Raw genomic sequence first — 21,281 nt, 5'->3', positions numbered from 1 at the left:
GGAAGTCAGTATCCACCGAATAACCACAGCTTGTTTTTACGCTTTGGCTCTTGCACTGTGAAGCTTTAGAGAGGCTGGAAGGGGTCAGCCAAGCTGTTTCCCAGCCTCTATGCTAACCTAAGCTAATTGTCTCTTGGCTCTAGCTTCATATTTACTAGTACTACTACGAATAATAACTTTATTTGCATAGCACCCTCCATACAGGAATTACAGCTCAGAGCGCTTTTCATCCCATGCACCAAGTGAGTGCTTCACATAGAAAAGACACAGCATGGACATGAAAACAGGGATGAACAGGGTGGTTTCGGCCTTCTCGTCTAACCCTGGGCCAAGAAAACAAATAAACGCGTTTGCAAAAATGTCTATTCCTGCGAGTGTGAAGCTGAGCTCAGCATGAAGACTGGAAGTGTGAGTAAACACAGATCCTGGAGCACATGACTGTGGGCTGTGCCGATCGAGGGGCTGTTGTTCATCAAATATTTACTGCGTGTTGGTCCCTTTGAAAACACATGATGTGTTATTTCCGTTGGTGTATGGGTGAAACAAACAAGGGACAATATGTTCGTTGTGAGTGTTGCGTGAAGTTTAACTGATCGCCTCCTGCCTCCAGCTCTGTAACAGTCATGAGAGCGATACCTTGAACTTATGGATAGAAAACAAATAAGTGAGTCTCAAAATGTTCAATTATTTAATTAAAAGTGCTTCAGCACATAATGAGATCCCCTTCACTGAAGAGCGAGAAGCACTAAGGTCAAATCTGCCCTCTTTGGAAGGTGATCATGTGGGGTGAAGTCAAGGAGAATTAACTATTTTAGCAGCTTTTGGTGTAAGAATAATTTGTAGATATATTAATGATCACAGAGTAAGAGGGCTGCAGCTAACAATTATTGGCATCGTTGGTTAATCTCTGGATTATTTTCTCAATTAATCGCTGTTAATTCATTTAAGTTAATTGCTTGTTCTATATGTTGATCAGTGTTTCCCAAAGCCCAAGATGACGTCCTTAAAAGTCTTGCTTTATCCACAACACAAAGACATTCAGTTTACTGTCACAGGGGACTGAAGAAAGTAGAAAATATTGACATTTAAGACGCTGGAATCAGAGGATTTTTAATTGAACTGCCAACTAACCAATTGATTAATCAGTGAATCGTTGCAGCTTTGCTGTTCACAACTCTGACGCTCAAAACAGGAAATGCCGCTGTAGTGCTAACGTGTTTTAGTATCTGTAGCTTCAGTCTTGTCAGATGTCCTTTGGCTCTTGTGGACCAGCTGCCTCCTAGCTGCGATGGCAGATCTCGCAGCACTCCAGGCAAAACTCAAGGCACTCGGTTGGCTCGCAGCAAGACTCGAACAGCACCGAGTGGCAGTGGGCGTGGCAGTTGAGCTCCTCCACGGGCGCCTCCTGGATGGCCGAGCAGCAGCGAGCGCAGGCTTGGCAGCAGGAGGAGCAGAGGGTGTGGAGGCAGGAGGAACAGGCCTCCAACAGGCCCAGGAGCAGCACGGAGCCCTGGCACGACAGGCACGCCAGCAGCAGCTGTAAACAGCAGTCTGTGGGTGTCACAGCGAGGAAAAATGAAATGATTTTAGCAACAAATATCACATCTGAGGTCAAAGAAAAGCTGTCGTATGTTCTAAAAGCCTGTCAGACACCGTCAGAAACGGGGATTAACAACTCTATTAACCCTAAATTAATCTCTCGTATGTTTGTTTGTTATTCTAAGTGCAACTTAAAAGAGTCTGCTGCAGTGATCAAGTGTGTGATTGTGTTTACTTAATCACAGAGCTTCGTTCAGTCCTCGGGGGAAAATAAAAAGGGCCGCAGAGGCTGCCAGTGATGAACAACAACCAGGAAGAAGCTGTCACAACATAATTGCTCTCCTACTCAAATTAGGTGCAGATGAAATTGCATACATTAACCCCGATGGTGCGTTATGGTGCCTCACTATCCTAACCGCAGTGCTGTAACTCAGCTACCGTTTTTCATCCTCACAAGGACCAGATAGTGAGTGAGCTCATGCAAATCGAGCTGTTTTATCCTGTTTACTCAAGGAAGTAAATGAAAAGGAGGCGGCAGAATTCCCTGGGGAGTGGGGTTCAGCGTTTTCCTGCTTAGTTGCTCCAATTATACACCCCCTGCACATAACTTATGCTAATGTCTATATATGCGCGTGGATGAAAAAGGAGCTTTATGTGTGGCCACTGTATTGATTTAATACTTCATAGAGATAACAACATGAACACAAGGATAAACAAGGAGCCGCCCTCTGCACGCTTTGATACAACTGGAAGAAAGTGCAGCACTTTGAAAGTCTGCAAGGGAAACTTTTTAGAGCTGGTGATGGATTTTCTTTGGTGGTGAGAGAAAAATCATTTGAATGTACATGTTTCCACGAGGGTGGACGATGACCGAATCTATTCAGTTACCGATATTGTGAATTACAGACTCTTACTGACCTGAATTTACTCATCTCAGTTCTCAATAAAGTCATCTGAAGATGAAACCCGCCAGTAAAAGTGTTTTGATCTTCACCTGAAGGTTTACGGAGGGAACGTTGTGTAACTGTATTTGTCCTGAAGCACGACAAGTCAGCCTGACGGATATTTTAAGCAACTGTTGAGCCTTCATCAACCCTTTCATTTTGTAAAACTTAAACAGTTTTAAAAATACTTCAGGAAAAGCGTAAATCTCCCTTTTGTGTGACTTATTGCGGTTTGTTTTCAGGTGCATCAGGAATCGCTGCCCCTTGTGGCTGACGAGGGGAAAAACACCCACTGAAACTGGTTCAGGGCAATTTTCACCAGCTATAATGTTTCTGACCACAAGGGGCAGTAAACATATTCATGTTTGATCACCAGAAAGGCAAAGAAGACAATACATGTAAAAAAATACATGAACAAGCCACACAAATTTGAGATTTATGTTTTATCCAGAGTGTTTTCAGGTAGTGTGTTTCAGTGGGTTTCACAAGAGAAAAGGCTTCCCAACCTCCTTTAAAGTGTTCGTTTCAGTGAACTTTTAATAGGCAGTATCGTGGGGTGGCAACAACCAATGAAAATTAAATCAGCATTCAACAAGTCAGTCACCTCAAAGCTTAGTGCAGAATCTGTCCAGTCAAACTGTAAAAATCCAGACAAACATACAAAGTAAACCAGTTTAACAATGGAAGAGTATTTACTTACAACCCCTTGTCTAAAAAAGTTTGGACGCTGCACAAAAACAGAATGTAATGATTTACAGAACACTGAAACACCATGTTTCACTGAAAATAGCACACAGACAACATATCAAATGTTGAAACTGAGAATTCTCATTGTTTTTTGGAAGTTATATCCTCATTTAGAATTTGATGGCCACAACATGTTTCAAAAAAGTTGGGACATTGGCAACAAAAGACTGGAAAAGCTGTGAAAGGCTGAAAGAAAATGGCTGGTGGAACATCTCACAGTTAATCAGGTTAAGTGGCAGCAGGTGAGTCATATGATTGGCTATAAAAAAAACCTCCCAGAGAGACTTTCGGAAGTAAAGGTGGGGAGGGGGTCACCACTGTGACAGACTGCGCTGGCAAATAATATGATTACAATAACAACTTAAAAATTATGTTTCTCAATGTAAAATTGCAAAGATTTTGGGGATTTCATTGTCTATAGTGCATACTGTCCTTAAAAGATTCAGAGAATATGAAGAAATCTTGAAAGACACAAGGCTGAAAACAAATGTTGGCTGGCTGTGCTCATCGGACCTTCAGACAGCCCTGCATTGAAAACAGACACGATTCTGCAGAGGACATCACTGCATGAGCTCAGGAACGCTTCCAAAACCCATCGTCTGTGAGCACAGTTCATCACTGCAGCCACAAGTAAAGCTGAAACTCTACCATGCAAAGAGGACACTGTAAACCAGATCCAGAAACGCTGCAGCCTTCTCTGGTCCCAGGCTCATTTAAGATGGCTAGACGATAGAATTTCCAAAAATAATGAAATTTCTCAGTTTCATCATTTGATGTGTGGCTATCAAATATGGGGTTTCAGTGTTTTGCCAATCATCACATTCTGTTTGTATTTACATTTTACACAGCGTCCCAACTCATTTGGAAACAGGGCTGCATTATTGTTAGCAGGATAAATCTAACAATTTATTGTGGTGGTCTTAGATCATATTGTTCAGTCCTGCTTAAACAGTGTGAGGATGTGAGCCACATTACTGCACCTACCAGCAGCTGTAGCAGTGGACTGATGTGATCGCGCTACATTGCTCCTGGTCTTAGACCTACTCCTCCTGCTGCTGCTGTGCTCCAAGCTGGATCCATGCAGGCCCAAGGAGAGAGGGACCAGTCTGTGTTCTGGGACTGTGAGGCCACATCGTGGGCAGGTGGGCTTCTGGGGGTCACATTGAGGCTTCTTTGACTCCTGTGAGGCCTCTGCTGGTGGGGCTGCAGCAGGCAGAGGCTGGGCTGGAAAAAAAAACAGACAAACACAACTTGTTGTCATTGCCTGAAAAGTCACATCATCAGAGTTAAATGATGTGATAATTACACATTCAGTGTGTCACTGTAAGGTGGTGCATTCACTGTCCTTCAGTTGTGCCTTCTCGCCTTCCCTTTAATAAAACCAATTTGTTTTTCAGTCAAACTCCTCATCCAGAGTGTCAGCATTTCATTTTGGTCACTATTGTTTTCTGTGAAGGTCTCACAGTTTCCACTTACTGCTAATGAGGCCGGAGGGGCTGGTGTTTCCTCTGCTAACAGGGTCACTGGCTGAAAGGATTTCCTGTGCTGAGTTTAAAGACGCACTGCCTTGAGACACATCAAAAGAAAGTCATGTTAGCCGAAGAGCTTTCAGAAGATCTGACAGATTGCTCACTGACCACACCTACTGAAAAATGTGGAATTCCAGGATTTTGATTCGAAAATTCATCTCTTTTTTTACATAAAGATAAAAGTAATTTATCACCGTCACTACTTTTTACTATATGTGATCGTTAAGGAGCTTTGAACTCTCACATAATTAAATAAGGTGTTTCAGTGGGAACGTTTCATGTTCCATGGTGCTTTCATTGCATTTCAGGGTTGTTACCACCCTGCCCAGTTTGCTGTTTCTTGGGCAAACATAGGAACCTTTAAATATTGAGGTAAAAATGGCAAACTTTGCAGATAATGAACAGCAGCACAGAATATTGACCCATGACTCATCAAGCTTCAAAACAAGAGGCTCCAGCAGCATGAATGCATCAAGAGAAATTACATGCTTTCATGTCTTATTTCAGGTCAGACCAGGAGCACTTGCCTTCAGTTGACTGGCTCTGTTCCTCCGTCCTGTCCGCATGTAAAAGGTCTCCTGGTAACATGCCTGACGCTCATGACTGCTCGGGGTCTCTGTTACACTTTGTTCACCTTGTCCATCCTCCTGCTTCTGTCTGCACAGAGAGGTCAGTAAACCTCCAACAACACCCAACATGCCGGCCTGAGTCACCGCTCAGGAGACTCTGAGCTGGACTGCGTGTGGGTGTGTGTTGTTCAGTGACTTAATAGCACTCCCCTTCCCAGCAGATCCCTGGGGGGCTGCTCGAAACATGCTGATCAGCAGCAGAGACGACCAAGGACTGGTTGTTTGACTTCAGGTTCCTCGGTCTGTTCTGCTTTTAGTCACCTAACACAATGGAGACACATACCTCACAAGTGTGTCAGCTCAATGCTGTATGCATGTAAGCTCTCTGGCCTTCTTGCACACACACACACACACACACACACACACACACACACACACACACACACACACACACACACACACACACACACACTCAAACGAACCTTGAGCACCATCAAGCATTCAGCATGCAAATAAATGCAATTACTAATTTGCTCAGTGATGGTGGAATTCATGCTTTCAAATTAACAGTTTGTTTGTCAGTTAGGTTTTACGCGTCCTTGTGACAGCCGTGGTCCGAGGCATTATGTTTTCAGGTTGTCCGTCCATCCATCTCATTGTCGTGAAAGTGACATCTCAGGAACACTTTGAGGGAAGTTTGGCACAAATTGGACTCAAAAATGAACCGACTGAATTTTGGTGCTTCAGAGCCACACAGGTCAAAACACATTTTTGGCCATAATTATGACAAAATTTCACATGAATGTCTCAGAGGATAAAGCGATGAAGAGATGACAGTTTATATCCAAAAGGTCAAAGGTCAACTTTTCTGGTCTTCTTGGTAATCTGCACCATGACTCAGGAACAGAAGCACAGGTTGTGACCACGTTCCACATTTGATCTGATACTGAAGTGCTGACACTAACCTTTGTCGTCCACCCTGAAACTGTGCTGATGGTACAGATCTTCTGTGCTATATTCATCTTCAGCTAACACAACAACCTCATGGTCTTCCTTGGTGGACGAAGTTTGCAAACCTGTGCAAAGTAAAGCACAGTAAAAGTAAGTGTAAAGTAAGAGCAGAAGTAAGAGCATTGCTGTCTAACGTTAAATACAAAGTAGCAATCAATCAAACACTACTTCTGAGTTTTTCATTTCAGCGTCCTGCAATGAAACGAGTCATTAATTAACAGTCAGCGACATTTAAATCCCTGTTTGTAGAAATCTGTCTTTCCCACTTAATGAAGCGTTTGGACACACGACAGCCTCGTCATCACATGCTGATGAGAAGACGGGCAGAGAGCAGCACGTTCAGCGTGGCTGTTGACTAAGTGCCGTCAAAAGCGCTGCGCTGAAAAACATGTCGACTTGCCCGCCTCACGGGGAGCATGTGGCACATCAAAGCGGCACATAAGTGAAGCTGTTGAAGTTGTCGAGCACCATGCTAACTTTCAGTCAGCGAACGCGTGGAGTGGCAATCAGAGGAAAATGTCATCTAAACAGGCTGACAGCGAATCAAAGGGAGCACTGAGAGGCAACAGCAAACTTAAAGCTAACTCGTTAGCAGCAAAGACAATTACTGACATTAGTCAAAACAGGAAGCTGAGAGAGCCTTTGTTCTGCGTTTGGTTGTGAAGTCTACAGTCACAGCTTCACTTCATGGATGAGACCATGTTGGGACTGTTTATTCATGCATTTTATTTTAGCATTTCACATCGTGATGCGCTAAAAAGGGAGAGTGAAGTGAAACCTCTCAGTGACTGTCAAGACGCAAACAGCCCTGAATGTTAGCAAAATGGCTTTAAAATTACTGGTTCAGATAAAATTATTTAATGAGACTCATTATTTGCAGAAGGTATTTTAAGGTTTTTAAGGTATTTTAAGGTTCGGTGCCAATTCATGCATGATAGTACAAGTAATTTTATTGCCCTCATATATTCTTTTACGCCAACTGTATAAAGCTCACACTGCTAAATAAACATTCCAAATACTGTGAAGAATCTGGATCATTTATGTGAACAGACTTTTAATCACATTCAGTTTCATTAAATTGTGATCAGTCGAGCCAAATAAAAAAATAGATAAATGATAAATAATCATTTGTTCAGGTTGTATTTACCCAAAGCATCTTTTTATTGTCCATGTAAAATTCCCACATACCCAGCATGCACTCTCACAGGTGTAACCACGTGCGGTGGCGTCTGGTATCGAGTCCGTAAGAACACTGGTGAGTGAAAAAGCTTCAGCCTCATGCACATTTAAATTTGTCCTGAATGTCGAGACCTCAAAACACAAACGTTATCTCCAATGCCAGTAATCACGTGTGATAAAACACACAGCACGAACAGGTTGACATATATTTATTACATTGTAATCAGACACTTTGGACATACATACGTTACAGCTGAACACATTTTTATAAAGACAGACACAATGTTTTAAATAAATGTTATAAAAGTGGAATGTTTGGAACAATATTCATTTCAGTGGGAACACAGCGCTCCATCAAATACATCAGTGACACAGCAGGAAACACGAAAACACACACAGGACAGAGCGACTCTGCTTACTTTTTAAAAATGAACACTGAGAAAACACAGTTCAGCGGGATGAAGTATTTTTAACGTACAAAGACGACAGAGAAAAGCCACAGCACAAACTACACGTTTTCAGATATTTCATCAACAGGGAACCACAGAACACGTCCACAGTCACCCTGTGTTATTCCCTCATCTCGGTCACAATAAACAGACAAAACATCAATTCTCTCCTTCATATTAAAACAAATATTTCTGTAAATCGCTTGCTTTGGCCTTTGTGTCATTTACATGAAAGCGTGGGACTTGTTCAGGGTGAAAAGGACATAACTCTGTTTGTGACTGTGTCCATTTTTTTATGCTTGTCATGATGCAGAAGTGTCCTTTGAAAAAAAAAGCACAGCTTTAAATACATTGAGTCTCATTTAACTGCAATAATTTTTAGTCATTTTATATATTTATCTAATTAATTTCATTGATTTTTTTAAAAAGCCCCAGATGATTAAAAAAGCAGAAAATAATCAAATTGTAGGGAGATACACACACACAAAAAAAAATCACAGGTGAGACTATCTTCTTCCTCTTTTGTCATCCAAAGGCAACAAAACCAAAATCTGAACCACAGCTCTGAACAGCTGAAGTGCGCATGATGGTATAATCAGGGGTGCACATAACTGGGCATGCATGCGTGACAAAGACACAGAAATGCATCACATCAGTTATTCCTTCCTTATTATTCCTCGCCTTGTGACACACATTTCTAATTTCTATTTCTTTTCAAAACATTTGACCCAACGAAGAAACCCACTGTGAGAAATGTCAAAAAAACAAGAGAAATCAAGCTGCCTCTTTGGCTGCTTAAAGAAACGTCAAACTGAAGGCTTTTCTCTGAAAAGTGGCTCCATGGTGTGCCGTGGCTCCAAGCCGACGAAGAGCGCACCGAAATGTGGTGCAGGAGACGTCGCTGGCATCCACATCTGGCAGCCTAAACAGGTGTGTTTTATACAAGCTGAAACAGCAGTCGTTATTTCATGAAGACAGGAAGAGTAAGTGGCACAAGCTATAGCTAAAAGACAAGCTAGTGAAGCTGAAGGGCAGCATGTGAGAGGGGATTCTCACGTCTCAGCGTAATAAAAACAAAAGACAGATCTCGTCTGTCACATCCTCGTCTCTCAGTCCTGACGCACATTCACCTTTCAAAGACAGAGACATTTGACCCAAAGCCAGCTGTCAGCCTGTGGATGGAAACAGCTGATCGGAGGCTCAATTAGGGACTGAGAGGAGCATCTTTATCCTCTAGCATGCAGGAAGCTGAAGTGGGGGACAGTGGGGGATATTATGTTTGAGCCCATGCTACGTAATGGGTGAGTACCAAACACCGTCGCCTGATGCTCACCTGAGCAGCTGACTAAAAACTTATGTGCACCCCTGTTTTTAACATAAACTGTGGTCTACATCCCTGAATGTTCAACAGAGTTCTACTTGACTGAAAGTCTGAAGCTCTTTTTTTATTCAAGGTCGAACAAATGCTCTTCATCATTTTCAGTCACGCCGTGCGGCAGAAGAGCTGGTTTTATCATCTGGGATTCTTGGTCATTCAGATTCAGCGCTTCGTCTTTAAGAAAAGGAGAGCTGTAAGAGGTGAAAGACAGATGCATTTCGATTATTTATCTCAGGAAATCAGACACTTTGTGGAGTTCAAAATAAGTAAAAAACTCACTGCTGGACATGTGGGGAGATGTTCTGTTGGCTGTGGTTGTTGCTGTTTGCTGCTTTGTTCTCCTGTATTTGGCTCCTGGAGTTTCTGCTGACGCACCCCTTTTTGAAACCCGGCAGGGACGCCTCAGCCAGTGCCGTCTACAAAGACGATTGATTGAAAATCAGACAATGATCTTAACTAGTTCAAACTCCTGGAATCAGGAAGCTAGTGCTGCAGTCCTCACCTGTAAACTGGCATTCAGAACGGTCCCAAAATCAAGGCTGGAGGACACGTTCTTCATCAGTGATGGGCTGCTGTGCACAAAGGTAACAGAGCCATGTTTAATTCATGGCAAGCAAATCAATACCCTGTATATAATCCACAGGCCGCAACATGTTTAACAACAATATTTTGAGGCAAGGTCAGTTATGATAACAAATAATTCAGTTGCATGAATGAACCTTGAACTAGAGCCTTGAAATTGTCACCAGGATGAGTCCAGTTTCATTTATCATGAATCTACTGAGGCCTGTAATCAGGAAATAAATGCGTGCAAAACTGCAGATACAATAAGGAACTGTTTTGGCCAAAGTGGATGCAGTCGCTGCATATTTTTTCTGTTTTGACTCTTATTACAACACAGTGGTGTCAAAACAGATCTCAGACACTGAAAAGTCCTCATTTTCACTATGAAATTTAAAGTAAAAAAAGAAAAGGTCATGATATGTATTCAGTTATTTTAAGATAAAATACGAAATTTGATCTGAGGCAGATAAAACTGGGCAGTTTTTAATTCAGTCTTCATGTTTTGCTTTATATCTCAATATAAACCAGCAGCTCTCAGAGATTTTCTGTCATGCTGCCTTTCAGAAGCATAAAAACGTTCACGCCTCCTCTCACTACAATTTTCATCAGTCATTAACAATGAAATCGAAAAGGATCCAAGTTGAATTTTGGTGAAATAAATGTCAGCACGATAGCATCAGCAAACCCTTGTTTGTTTATTCTCCCTGCATAAATCATATTCCTGCACCTTAGTTATTCCACATTTAATAATTTGGACGGATCTGCTCTCCACTAAATATTAGGTGATGCTCCTTCTGTGGTCGCAATCTGTTAAAACCCAGAAAAAAGCCAGATTTTCTGTTTTTCTACTTGAGTGTTGAAGCAAAGAAGGGAAGGATACCCCTGAGCATCTTAAAATATGTATTATTTACTGCTTCAAATGAGTTACAGAAGGGTCTTAAACATCATTATGTTTGCACTGAAACACCCTGATAGCAGCACTGTGATAAACAGGAAGCCATCGACTGTACCCTGTGATCTTCTGGGATCTCCTCCTCTGGTATTCCACCTCGTCCACAGTCCACACGGCGCCCTTCACATTCTCCACACGCACAAAACACTTGTGCAGGCTCAGGTTGTGGCGCACCGCGTTCTGATGCCGGGAAAATCAGAGTGAGGGAGATATTACTGAGTACATGCTGCATAAATCAGCTGTGACACACACTGGGATCACAGAGTTAATTATGTGGAGGTGCGATACCTTCCAAGTGGCAGCGTTGCGTCTGAAATAAGCGAACGTCCGTGTGAACCAGTTGTATATCTCGTTGAGAGTTAGCTGCATGTCTGATGTTTCCATAATAGCCTGTAGATGGAGGGGGAATAAAAGACTGGAGCACATTACAGGATCAAATTAAAGCTCTGATCCACGGGAGGAGGAGAGAGCTGCACAATCACTACTCTGAAGCAATCTTTTTTACTTTTTAATTCTGTGAATCAACTTTTTCTTGAGGATAAAAGGCTCATTTTCTTGATGAATCAATTAATCCTTTGATGTCGTAAATGTCAACCTGAAGCCCAAGTTTATCCATTTTAATACCTTTTTTTGTCAATCCAAAACCCAAAAGCTACTCAGTTTCCTATTGTAGGCAACTTAGAGAACCACCAAATATTCATATTTATGGAACACGAACAAGGACAATTTTGACATTTTTGTTGAAAAGTTACTAAATTAACATAATTAATCCATTTCAAAATTGCTAATTATCTGTCGATGTTTAGCTGTAGACACGTGATTCAGTGAATGAGCTCACACGTCAATCAGCATCAACATATTAACAGATTAGTCAGAGAGGTCATTCATTGGCAAGAAAAACCCCCAACATTAAACACAGTGAAACTGACTGATGACATTCATTGCACTTAACTGCAAAAGATGCAATTAGTGTACAAAGGAATTTAATTAACATGTAGATATATGACATCTAAGTTAACTAGACAGTGTTTAAAGTTAAGAAAAAACTACCTGTCTTATCAGCGTTGCATAGGTGAAAGGTGGTCTGATGTCTGTGTTCTTGTAGAGCTCAAACTCATTTTCTGAAACAAGACAAACCAAAGTGAGCCGAAACTGGAGTAGAAAATGTGCTATTTGCTGTATGAACGTAATAATAAACGTTTACCTGAAAGCTTACCTGAAGACAGCGAGTAGACTAAGGGGTGATAACGACGTCTTATGGCCCCAACACACGATGCACGAGGCGCCTCGTCCTCACAGGCCTGGGAGGGAGTGCTGACACGGGCCAGAGGCTGGGGGGACGCCTGGGCCGAGTCCGATGGGCTCAGCGAGGGCAGGCTGCTGGTGACGACTGAGCTGAGCTGAGAGCGACACGAGCAGGCGATGCAAGTTAACAAAGGAACAAGTGGAGTGAGAAGACTGACAGAGAGACAAAACAGAGGGGGGAGTGTAACCGAGCGATTGGATTCGCCTCCTCAGAGGTGATTCCACTAAGATCGCAAGAAGAAGGAAGCCAATTATTGTTAATTATAGGGTGAAATTGTTTGGTGAGTGTTGTGATTATGGTGCAATATTTGCAAGATTAACAAATGATTAGCTTCCACATTATCAGAGCATGTCTGGCAGCCATCTGGTACCAACAGCTGGGCAACGAAAGGAAAGGAAGCGCTCACATCTCGCATCACACTCAGAAAGCACCAAGATCTCCACAAAGGAAAAGCGTCAAAGTAATTTCAGAGTTAGGGCGAAAATGATCAAACTTTTTCAAGATATGTATTCATGATTGTGCATTTGTGGTTCAAATGACCTTCATCACACAGGTGCACCCGTAAGATGGGTTTTTTGTGTCTAAGAAAACATGTTCTTGCAAATCATCCAACTGTAAAAGTTCACCAGGTCTATTACAGGCTGGCGTATCTTCATCAGCGCTGGAGGAGGTGAGGCTGCAGCCAGACGTGTCACTCTCAACCACATTTGTAGTTTTGCTCACAGCCCAGAAATGCCATTCGCTTCACGACTCATTGGCTGCATCTCTGCTGTGCACACGCACTACATATTACTGCGCAATGTCTACCTGTGGGCCGCGGGGGTCAGCGGCCGTATCAGATTGTAGTGACTGTAGACTCGCAGGTGCACAGCTCGATGGAGCCTCTAAAGATGGCAGATGCAGGTGAGCCATCATCGCTCGCAGACGCTCCCGTTCTTTGCAGAGCTGTTGGAGGAGACGAGGGGAGGGAGAAGAGATCGGAGTGGACGGTGTGGCGTTAAAATCGCTGAACGCAGATTGCTGAAATGGAACGCTGTCAACCGAACACATGCTGTGTCAAACATCAGGAAGTGCAGCTGAGCATCACATGAATCTACCCGGGGTTGACCCGAGACAGATTACATCTAATCTGAGTTCCGTAACTTGAAAAGAATTAGATTATAGTTCCACTGTCAAGGATTACTTATGATTACGTCTTTAAAATCTGCCAATTTGACCAACTGCAATGTGAAATATGAAAAAAGGAATTTTATTTGCATTGAAAATGTTTTGAGACTTTAATTAAGGAAAAAATTATAATAAAATAATTCAAAATTATCTGACATTGCCCTGTATTTCTGAGCAATGAGGTGTGTGGACAGACTAATGTTGCTACCATAAATATATAGATTTTAAATTAATAAAAACGAATTACGTTTGCAAAATGAAGCTACGCTCTAGTTAAAGCTCAGTTGGGTTTTATGTGTGCAGAATATGAGGATGTTCTTATATTCCCAATTCTATGTGTTTGACCCAAACAGCAGTTCTGGACATCTGTGCAGGACTCAGGCCTACCTGAAGCTCCAGCTGCTGGACCACCTGCATCTGGACTCTGCACTGCGCGGTGCTCCTGTCATCCAGAGTGTGCTCACTGCCTATGTGCCTGAAACACACAGAGGCATTAAAGAAATGATCCACTGCAAATCTGTAGGCTGAGCATCAAATACTGACTCCCGAGGGAGCTCCGAATAGTCTGGAGAAACAGCTGCTATAGTCAGCTCGGACTCACAGCAGAAACTTCATTCAAGCCACTCGTGCAGAAATGAATTGAATAATCTCTGAGGCAAGCAAAGATTGTGGTTAGAGAATCTTCTACAGATGTTCTGATATCACTTTATTTTTTCACCGTTGAAATACGTTGTGATTGCTGTGAATCCAGACTGACTGATTTTAGCTCAAGTTTGTGCCTCTCATGTCTTATCTTTACTTTTAACTACCATTTTTGAAAGTGTTTCCAGAATCCTCAAACACTCCTCTGCCCATCTTGTCTGCTACACAATACCTCTGATTCTTATTGGGGGGGGGGCTGTGGCTCAGGAGGTAGAGCGGTCGTCTACTGATCAGGAGGTCGGTGGTTCGATCCCTGGCCTCGGCAGTCCACATGCCTATGTATCCTTGGGTATCAGTATCCAAGATACTGAACCACAAAAATCGATGCTGCCATCGGTGTGTGAATTAATATGTACGTCACTTTGGATAAAAGCGTCTGCCAAATGATTCATTGTATTGTTATCCTGTATTTTCTATCCAAATAAAATTAGAACCACATGGTATTGCTTAGTTAACTTAGAAAGTGTTAGCATCAGTGGCATCTTATCTATATTAATGTTACTTTCCATTACTTCATATTTCCATAAACAACATATTAATACTTTCCTTGCATTGTCCAAAACGTTTCTGAAGAGTTCCTGATGATAGCGTACAAACAGCATCAGTGTTGTTGACTGACCCACTGGGCTTTTCAATGACCACCACATATTTATCTTTCTGAAAAACGAACGCATAGCTCTGTGACTTGAAAAAACTACAACACACAAACATGTCAGAGCCTACAGGGGGTAAATATTTAGGATTTTCCTTTAAAATAAGGAACAGAGAGCTACAAAGAGTCGCTAAGTGAAATGCATCAGGATGGAGTTAAAACCTACTTGATGAACTCGCTGAAGCTTTCACACACCGACTCACATCCGGGCCAATTACACACACCATGGCTGTAGAGAGTGTGTGTGGCAGTGCGCTCAGCTTTGACAGCACTAGACGAGGGGGAAGAGCAGGAGTGAAAGTTTAGACGTGATTAAAACAGCAATAAAACAGATATAAGCGGATTTTCTTGTCTTTTCAGGTAGCAGAAAATGACAGAGGGAGGTGGAAGGAGCAGTGAAAAATAAATGGAAAAGTGTTTACTTTTGATTTGGGACATGTAGTCATGTAAACTTTTTCTTTGCTGAACCACTTCAGGTGGTGGAACACAAAGCAAACAAACAAAACAAAATATATTGTCCCGAGGGGAATTAAAAGCGAAGTCTCGCCGCAAAAGCAAACACAGCTCCCCAGCAGCACCTTGAGAAGAAGAAAATGTCTACAGATGACACGTCTTTGATGTTTACAAAAAGAAGCATCGTCTCACTTCTCACAATCTGTTTACAGCAGGAACAGACAGATCGTACCACTCTGCCCTGCGAGGGGAGGAAGTCAGCTGGTCAGCGGGCTGCTTCGCTGTGACTTTTGTTGACACGGTGTCGTTAGCAGACGAGTCCTGATTGGCCTTCGATGTGGTTTTATCTTCAGTTACTGCGTTTGTGAGCTCTTTCCATATCTGGTGCATCTCTGCAGGGCTGAGACCTCCTAAAACCAAAAAAAAACCCCCATAAATTAAAATGTTACATTTCTGCATCTGAGTGTTTGGTTTTACATGTTGATTAAGGAACCTGCGAAAAGATTGAAGGTTTATTATCCATATGTAATAAACTGGAGGCAGCTAACTCGTGCAAGTAGCTGAGTGGCACATTTTTCCAGAATTATGATGTTTACAGTTTCTTTCTCTTTGTTTTGCTGTTCACACCTGCACTTTTTCGTCTGTGCCTCGAATCCACACAGTTTCTTTATTCCCAACTCAGCTTGAGGGCAGAAAATGAGAGTAACTCTCATGACCTCATGTTACCTTTTCACTGTAATCCAGGAATAATTTTCACAGCTGAAAAATGAGTAATGATGAATTTTCTACTTTTAGTTTTCACTTTCATCGTCACGTCTTTTGAGTTTAGTGCAGTTATGTAACTGAAACTGAAATCAACAAGAAACAAACCTTGCTGTGTGGAGGTTTCTGTGACAAACTCACATCAGATAAAGGTCCATGTTTGTCTATTTTTGTGTCCTTGTGATATGATACAACATAATGTAGTAACCCAATGGTCAATTCAATCTCCAATTTGCAAACATGCTCTGAATTAAAAAACTAAAAGCACCGATACTGCACAGACAACTGAAACACACTGAATGAAACAGCTGACATCACCATTGCTTTCAAAGAAGAGAGGAAATAATGATGGTAAATGTAAAGAGGAGTGACCTGGAGAGAGGGCAGGAGAGGGCAGGACCGGTCTCTGTGCCCGGAGGAGCTGCTGCTGCTGCTGCTGCTGGAGCTGGAGGAGCTGCTGGAACACAAGCTGCTGTGCGGGGAGCTGGAGGACGGAGAGAGAAAATACGACATTTCACAGAAAAGTGAGGCAGTATTCATGTGAAACTCTGCTGCTCACACTCTCTTTTCTCCTGGTAGCTGCCTGGTATTGATCCTGAGCTAAAATCAGTGGCGTATTCTGCATTTGTAATGGCATCCTTCAACAAATACTTTGAAATCTCACATTCCAAAACAATATCTCACCGCCCACACCACCAATACCGCAGCCAAGAACATTGTTCTTTCCCGAGTGCAGGTGACAAAGCGTATAAAGATGTTCTCTTAATTGGACATTTCTGTTGGATCTCCACCCTTCCTCCATCTGTCCTGCTAAAATATGTTTTCATTATTTGTGTCACTTACAGGCCACCATAAAAATGTAACACAGTTCCACAGCAGATACTGCAGCAGTTTCTTTGCTTCCCATAGAGAACTTAACATCAATTATCAAAGCCAAGTTGTTATTTCATCCTGAAAGTAAATAAAATCAAAACAAGAGACCACTTACCTCTTTGACTTTCTTGCTGGGCGGCTGCTGGAGCAGCTGCAGGTGGATCTGTTGTTGTTGCTTCTTGTAAAACTCTTTCAGATGTTGCTAGAAAAATTATATTGGGTTATTATTATCATTATTATTATTATTATTATTAGGACATTTACCTCACTGAAAAAAAACTGAGAGAGGTCTGGCACACCATTTTTTTCTTTTGTTGATAATAACTACCAATGAGCCAGTTTGAAGTCATGCTAAAGCTAAATGGAACTGATATTAATTACACCTGTGTTTGTGTGTAGGTAATGTTAAGGTTCACCAAATACATACACTGTAACGTTGTCTTCAATTTAACTTCATTTTGTATTTGCCAAGCAGACCAAATTTCATTATCTTCATGCATGTTCACTGTCAGTAATTTAGTATTCTTGGAAGTTTAATGCTAGCTAGGCTAACTAGCTAACTAGCTAATGTTACAGCAACATTAACCCAAATATCTAGCTAGCTAACCATGTCACTAAATTGTTTTTCCCCTCAGATATAAGTTTTTGCTCTAGCAGCTTGTTTACCTTGTTTAGCTGGTTTATATTAGCTACAAGTTATCTCAGTAGTAAAATTATTGGTTGGCTAAAATGAACAAGTTTTCCCTTAAGTTTCATACTTTTTAGTAAGTTAACACTAGCTACTTTGCCTTTGTCAGACAGTTAAGATCACAGTGACCGTTGATAGCTAATTTACAAGCTTAATTTAATGGCTATTAGAAGCAATACTATAATATTTTATAGACACAATAATAATGCAATAATGAAGTAATACTATGAGCTAAGTAACTACTGTATATTAGATTCCAGATTGACAAATGTGCTAACTGAGCTAGCTAATCGACTTATGGCTAATGTAAAGTTATACTGCATTCACTTCTTGAGTTACAGTATTTTCTGTCCAAAAAGTATTTGTATACGCGAAAAAAATAGCACAGGTATAGTCCAGTAAACCTGTGTGCAGTGTAATATTAGTAGTGCATAAATACCTGCTGGAGCATAAGAGCTTGTTGCTTCTGGTGGATCAGAGCCTGCAGCTGGTTGGGGGACAGAAGGTGTTGCATCTGCTGAGGAGCCATCATAGCCAGAAACACCTTCAAGAAGAAGACAAAGAATAAAATGACAAAGGACCACAGTCTGCAGAGGGAAGGCAAGAGTCAGGTGTTAAACAGTAATAACCATTGAATGGAAATCTTTCCAGTCCAATTACAAAACAGTGCTGTCAACCCTTTGTGAACATCCTCATGCTGGATTGTGTCATTGACCCTAAATGAGATGGGGAGATAGGCTGACCAGTTAATTAGTAACACAATTACATGCTTGTTTTGACTCCTAATAGAAGTGTATGGATATTAATAAAGGCAAACACTCCCAGAATAATAACTGATCTGCACTGTTAATGGTTGGGAGACAAATAACAGAGTGATTGTCTCCTTTTGTATTCAGACAGAGGCAACAACAATTGCCATGACTGTATTAACAAACAACAAAAGCCACTTACAAATTCAACACATATTACAAACAGTGCTAAAATAATAATAATAATAATAATAATAATAATAGTGTTGACAATTGATTGTTGGAGAAAGTTTATTATTTGAACAGTTTCTGAAACTTTTTTCAAATGGTGAATATCTCTGCCTATAAAATGCCTGTTTTATAGGTGTGCATACTGATGTGTGTAAAGGCTATGACCTGATGTTCTTCATAGGTTTCAGTGAAGCCTTATGTCTATACTGGAGTAATATCTTAGCAGCTTGCAGGATGTGATGAAAGAAGGGCGCATTAGGGACTTCAAGTTTGTCATTTTTGCTGTCAGTCCTTTGAGATGATACCTTATGTGTTTTGACCGGACTGATATGACAACTGGAAAGTTAAGAGCAGTGGAAATGAGATGAGGAATTCAAGCTCTGGCACAGCAGGTTCAACAATCTGCACTGCCTGCAGGCATGGTTGAATTTGTCTTATTTAATGATAAGGAGATAAGTTGATAACTTACTCAACCAAAAATTTACAATTTTAAAGACTTACGAAATTAATTTAGTGTTAAAGCTTTCGCAGCATCTTAAATGTAAGTATTTGCTGTTATCTGTTTTTATCTGATTGAAAATTTTTGTTTTTTTGATTGTGTCAGACCCCAGAGGTGGACTAGAGGAAGCAGAATGTGAAAAACAGAGCAACAATTTACAATATTTACATACACAGAAAATGTTCTCTAAATGTGGTTTTGCAAAAATGAACAAAAACAAAACTTATTCAAACCAAGCAAACACCTAGAAAATTAGCATTGCAGTAGGCACACCAGCCAATACACCTAATGTGTTCAACAGAAGTCACCTATGGGTGTAAATATGCACAGGATACCCTCTCTTACCTACTATCCCTACAACACCACCTGCCTCTTAAATTCTCAAACGCTTTCAATTGAGCAAAACAAGTAAGTCAAGAAGTCACTTTGGGATTAAGGAAATTGTGATGAACATATTTCATGATTTTCTGACAATTTATTGGGTAAACAGTAAATCAATTAATCATGTTAAAAATAATGAATAGAGGAATTTCTAATGAAAATAAGTGCTAGTCGCAGCATTAATCTTACACTTTTTGCATCTGTCCTGAATCTCGTGTACGCATGCATTTATGTTTTAATGAAGGCATTGACATGCAGCTGGCGTCATTATCATGCTTTACAAATCACGCGGTAACCATTTGTGGTGTGTGGATTAGATGCTTCACTCAGAAAAGAAATGCATTATGGATGGAAGTCCTTCTCTTTCATTATAAGAGAAAACCAGTCTTCACTATAAATAGTCTTCATTTGTGACGTTTTCTGAGTTTGCAGGTTGAAAAATGTTAATATCACAAGCCATTGTTATGTTTTGAAGACTGGAATCACACTCTGGCAGACAGGCAGCGTTGCAACGGTGGCGCTATGACATTGTCACTTGCTATATAGTCCTTATGTTTGCTGGAAATTACAAAGAAATAACATGTTAAAGCTGAGCCCACGCAGACAGTTGCAGACAGTGCTAGCAGACCCTTTACCGCACCAAGCACCACTGTTTTTTGTTATATTGTTAAAATGCTGTAGGTCGCAAGCTGAGTGCCTTGTGCAGGTATATAAAGTGAATTAAGAGAAAAGAGCAGAGCAGAAGTGACAAGATGAGAGAACAGAGTGAAGGAAACAGTGGTGACCAGGCGTTCATTATCTTGGTTGTTTCATTGATCCTCTACATTAAGATTCTAATGCATGAATGGAATCGCAACAGACAACCATAAAATTATGTTGGCCCATGCTTATTTGCCTTTCACTTGCATCTGTTTGGCTGAGGTCTGCAGACAATTATTCCTCCCTGGCCCTGACTCACAAGCTAATAATGAAGGACAAACAGAGTTCTGCGCATCAACTCCCAACCCGGATCAGATCTCATATGAAACCCCCGCCACTGTCAACAGAGCTACAGGCTCCAGGTTTGGTGTCCTGTCAGAGGACGTCCAATATGGAGCTGACTTGCTGTATTTCCCTTGACATCTGTTTACCTAAGACTGTTCTATTTCCCACTTATGAAGAGGAGGAGGATGAGGGGGAGGTTGAGGAGTAGGAGGAGGATGAGGATACCTGTTTATGGTGGAGACTCTGCCAGTTTTCACCACTCACTCCACTGCAGGAGTCCCCATTAGCTACTCTCTCTCCTGCACCGTTGTCTGTGTGACTGAGGAGGCTGCTGGCTGGGGTTTGACGGGCTGCCGTGGGACTGAGAGGAGACTCAGGCATCCCAGCTCAGGTCCTAAAAGAAAACAGTCAAATAATGGAGTCACAGTCCAACATTGCTGCTGAATTACACCTTTGTGTGGATTTGTGCATGGCAGGAAAGAAAACTAATATGTGAATTTTAAATATACCAAAGATGGTGGGCATGCTTTTTGAGGTTTTGGCTAATAGGGCATACAAAGAGAAAGGAAATATGCAGAGACATTCCTTTGCACAGCTGAAATAAACAATGCAAAGCTTCAAATCCAATGAAATTCTATAGATGCAATTTACAGAAGCCTAGACTAGAAGTTAATGAATTCATGATTTCCAGGTAAGAATTAAATTACATGTGAGTGTAAAGAGCAAAAAAGCATAGGTATTTCAGTATAGTTATTTAACACTCAAAAAAATCCAAATTTCTGGATGTTTCCATCATCCAGACCTCATGCACAGATAACATAAATAGCAACAATGACAAGTGATTTGCAGTAGCTTCTAAAATCAAGCTGTATATGTATTTACTATACATCCAAAAGTTTTTTGGCATGTTGATACTCATACATGCATCTGACAGTTAGCATGCAGTATCATTTCTATAAAATCAGATCATCCC

The 21,281-nt window shown here is 41.3% G+C and overlaps 1 protein-coding gene across 1 annotated transcript; it reads right to left on the bottom strand.

Annotated features, from left to right (window-relative positions):
* Positions 1-9,412: 9,412 nt before the first annotated feature.
* On the bottom strand, positions 9,413-20,689 carry LOC139338206 (forkhead box protein P2-like). Its single transcript, XM_070973191.1, has 15 exons — positions 20,534-20,689; positions 17,904-18,008; positions 16,892-16,978; positions 16,276-16,387; positions 15,374-15,551; positions 14,855-14,959; positions 13,722-13,809; positions 12,975-13,112; positions 12,078-12,261; positions 11,912-11,982; positions 11,150-11,251; positions 10,920-11,041; positions 9,848-9,917; positions 9,625-9,761; positions 9,413-9,536 (listed from the first exon to the last, which is right to left on the bottom strand). The coding sequence occupies exons 1-15, from the start codon at positions 20,687-20,689 to the stop codon at positions 9,413-9,415; spliced, it is 1,779 nt and encodes a 592-aa protein (XP_070829292.1).
* Positions 20,690-21,281: the final 592 nt, after the last annotated feature.

This window comes from Chaetodon trifascialis, chromosome 10 (genome assembly GCF_039877785.1).
Source record: "Chaetodon trifascialis isolate fChaTrf1 chromosome 10, fChaTrf1.hap1, whole genome shotgun sequence".
Taxonomy (NCBI): domain Eukaryota; kingdom Metazoa; phylum Chordata; class Actinopteri; order Chaetodontiformes; family Chaetodontidae; genus Chaetodon; species Chaetodon trifascialis.
This window is presented reverse-complemented; position numbering and strand designations above follow the sequence as displayed.

Excerpts from the sequence above, each read along its gene's own strand:
- LOC139338206 (XM_070973191.1), bottom strand. The coding sequence starts at position 20,689 with ATGCCTGAGTCTCCTCTCAGTCCCACGGCAGCCCGTCAAACCCCAGCC. Across the intron at positions 13,810-14,854 it reads AGCTTCAGCGAGTTCATCAA|GCACATAGGCAGTGAGCACA; the intron begins GTAGGTTTTAAC and ends TGTGTGTTTCAG. Across the intron at positions 11,042-11,149 it reads GCAACGCTGCCACTTGGAAG|AACGCGGTGCGCCACAACCT; the intron begins GTATCGCACCTC and ends TCCCGGCATCAG.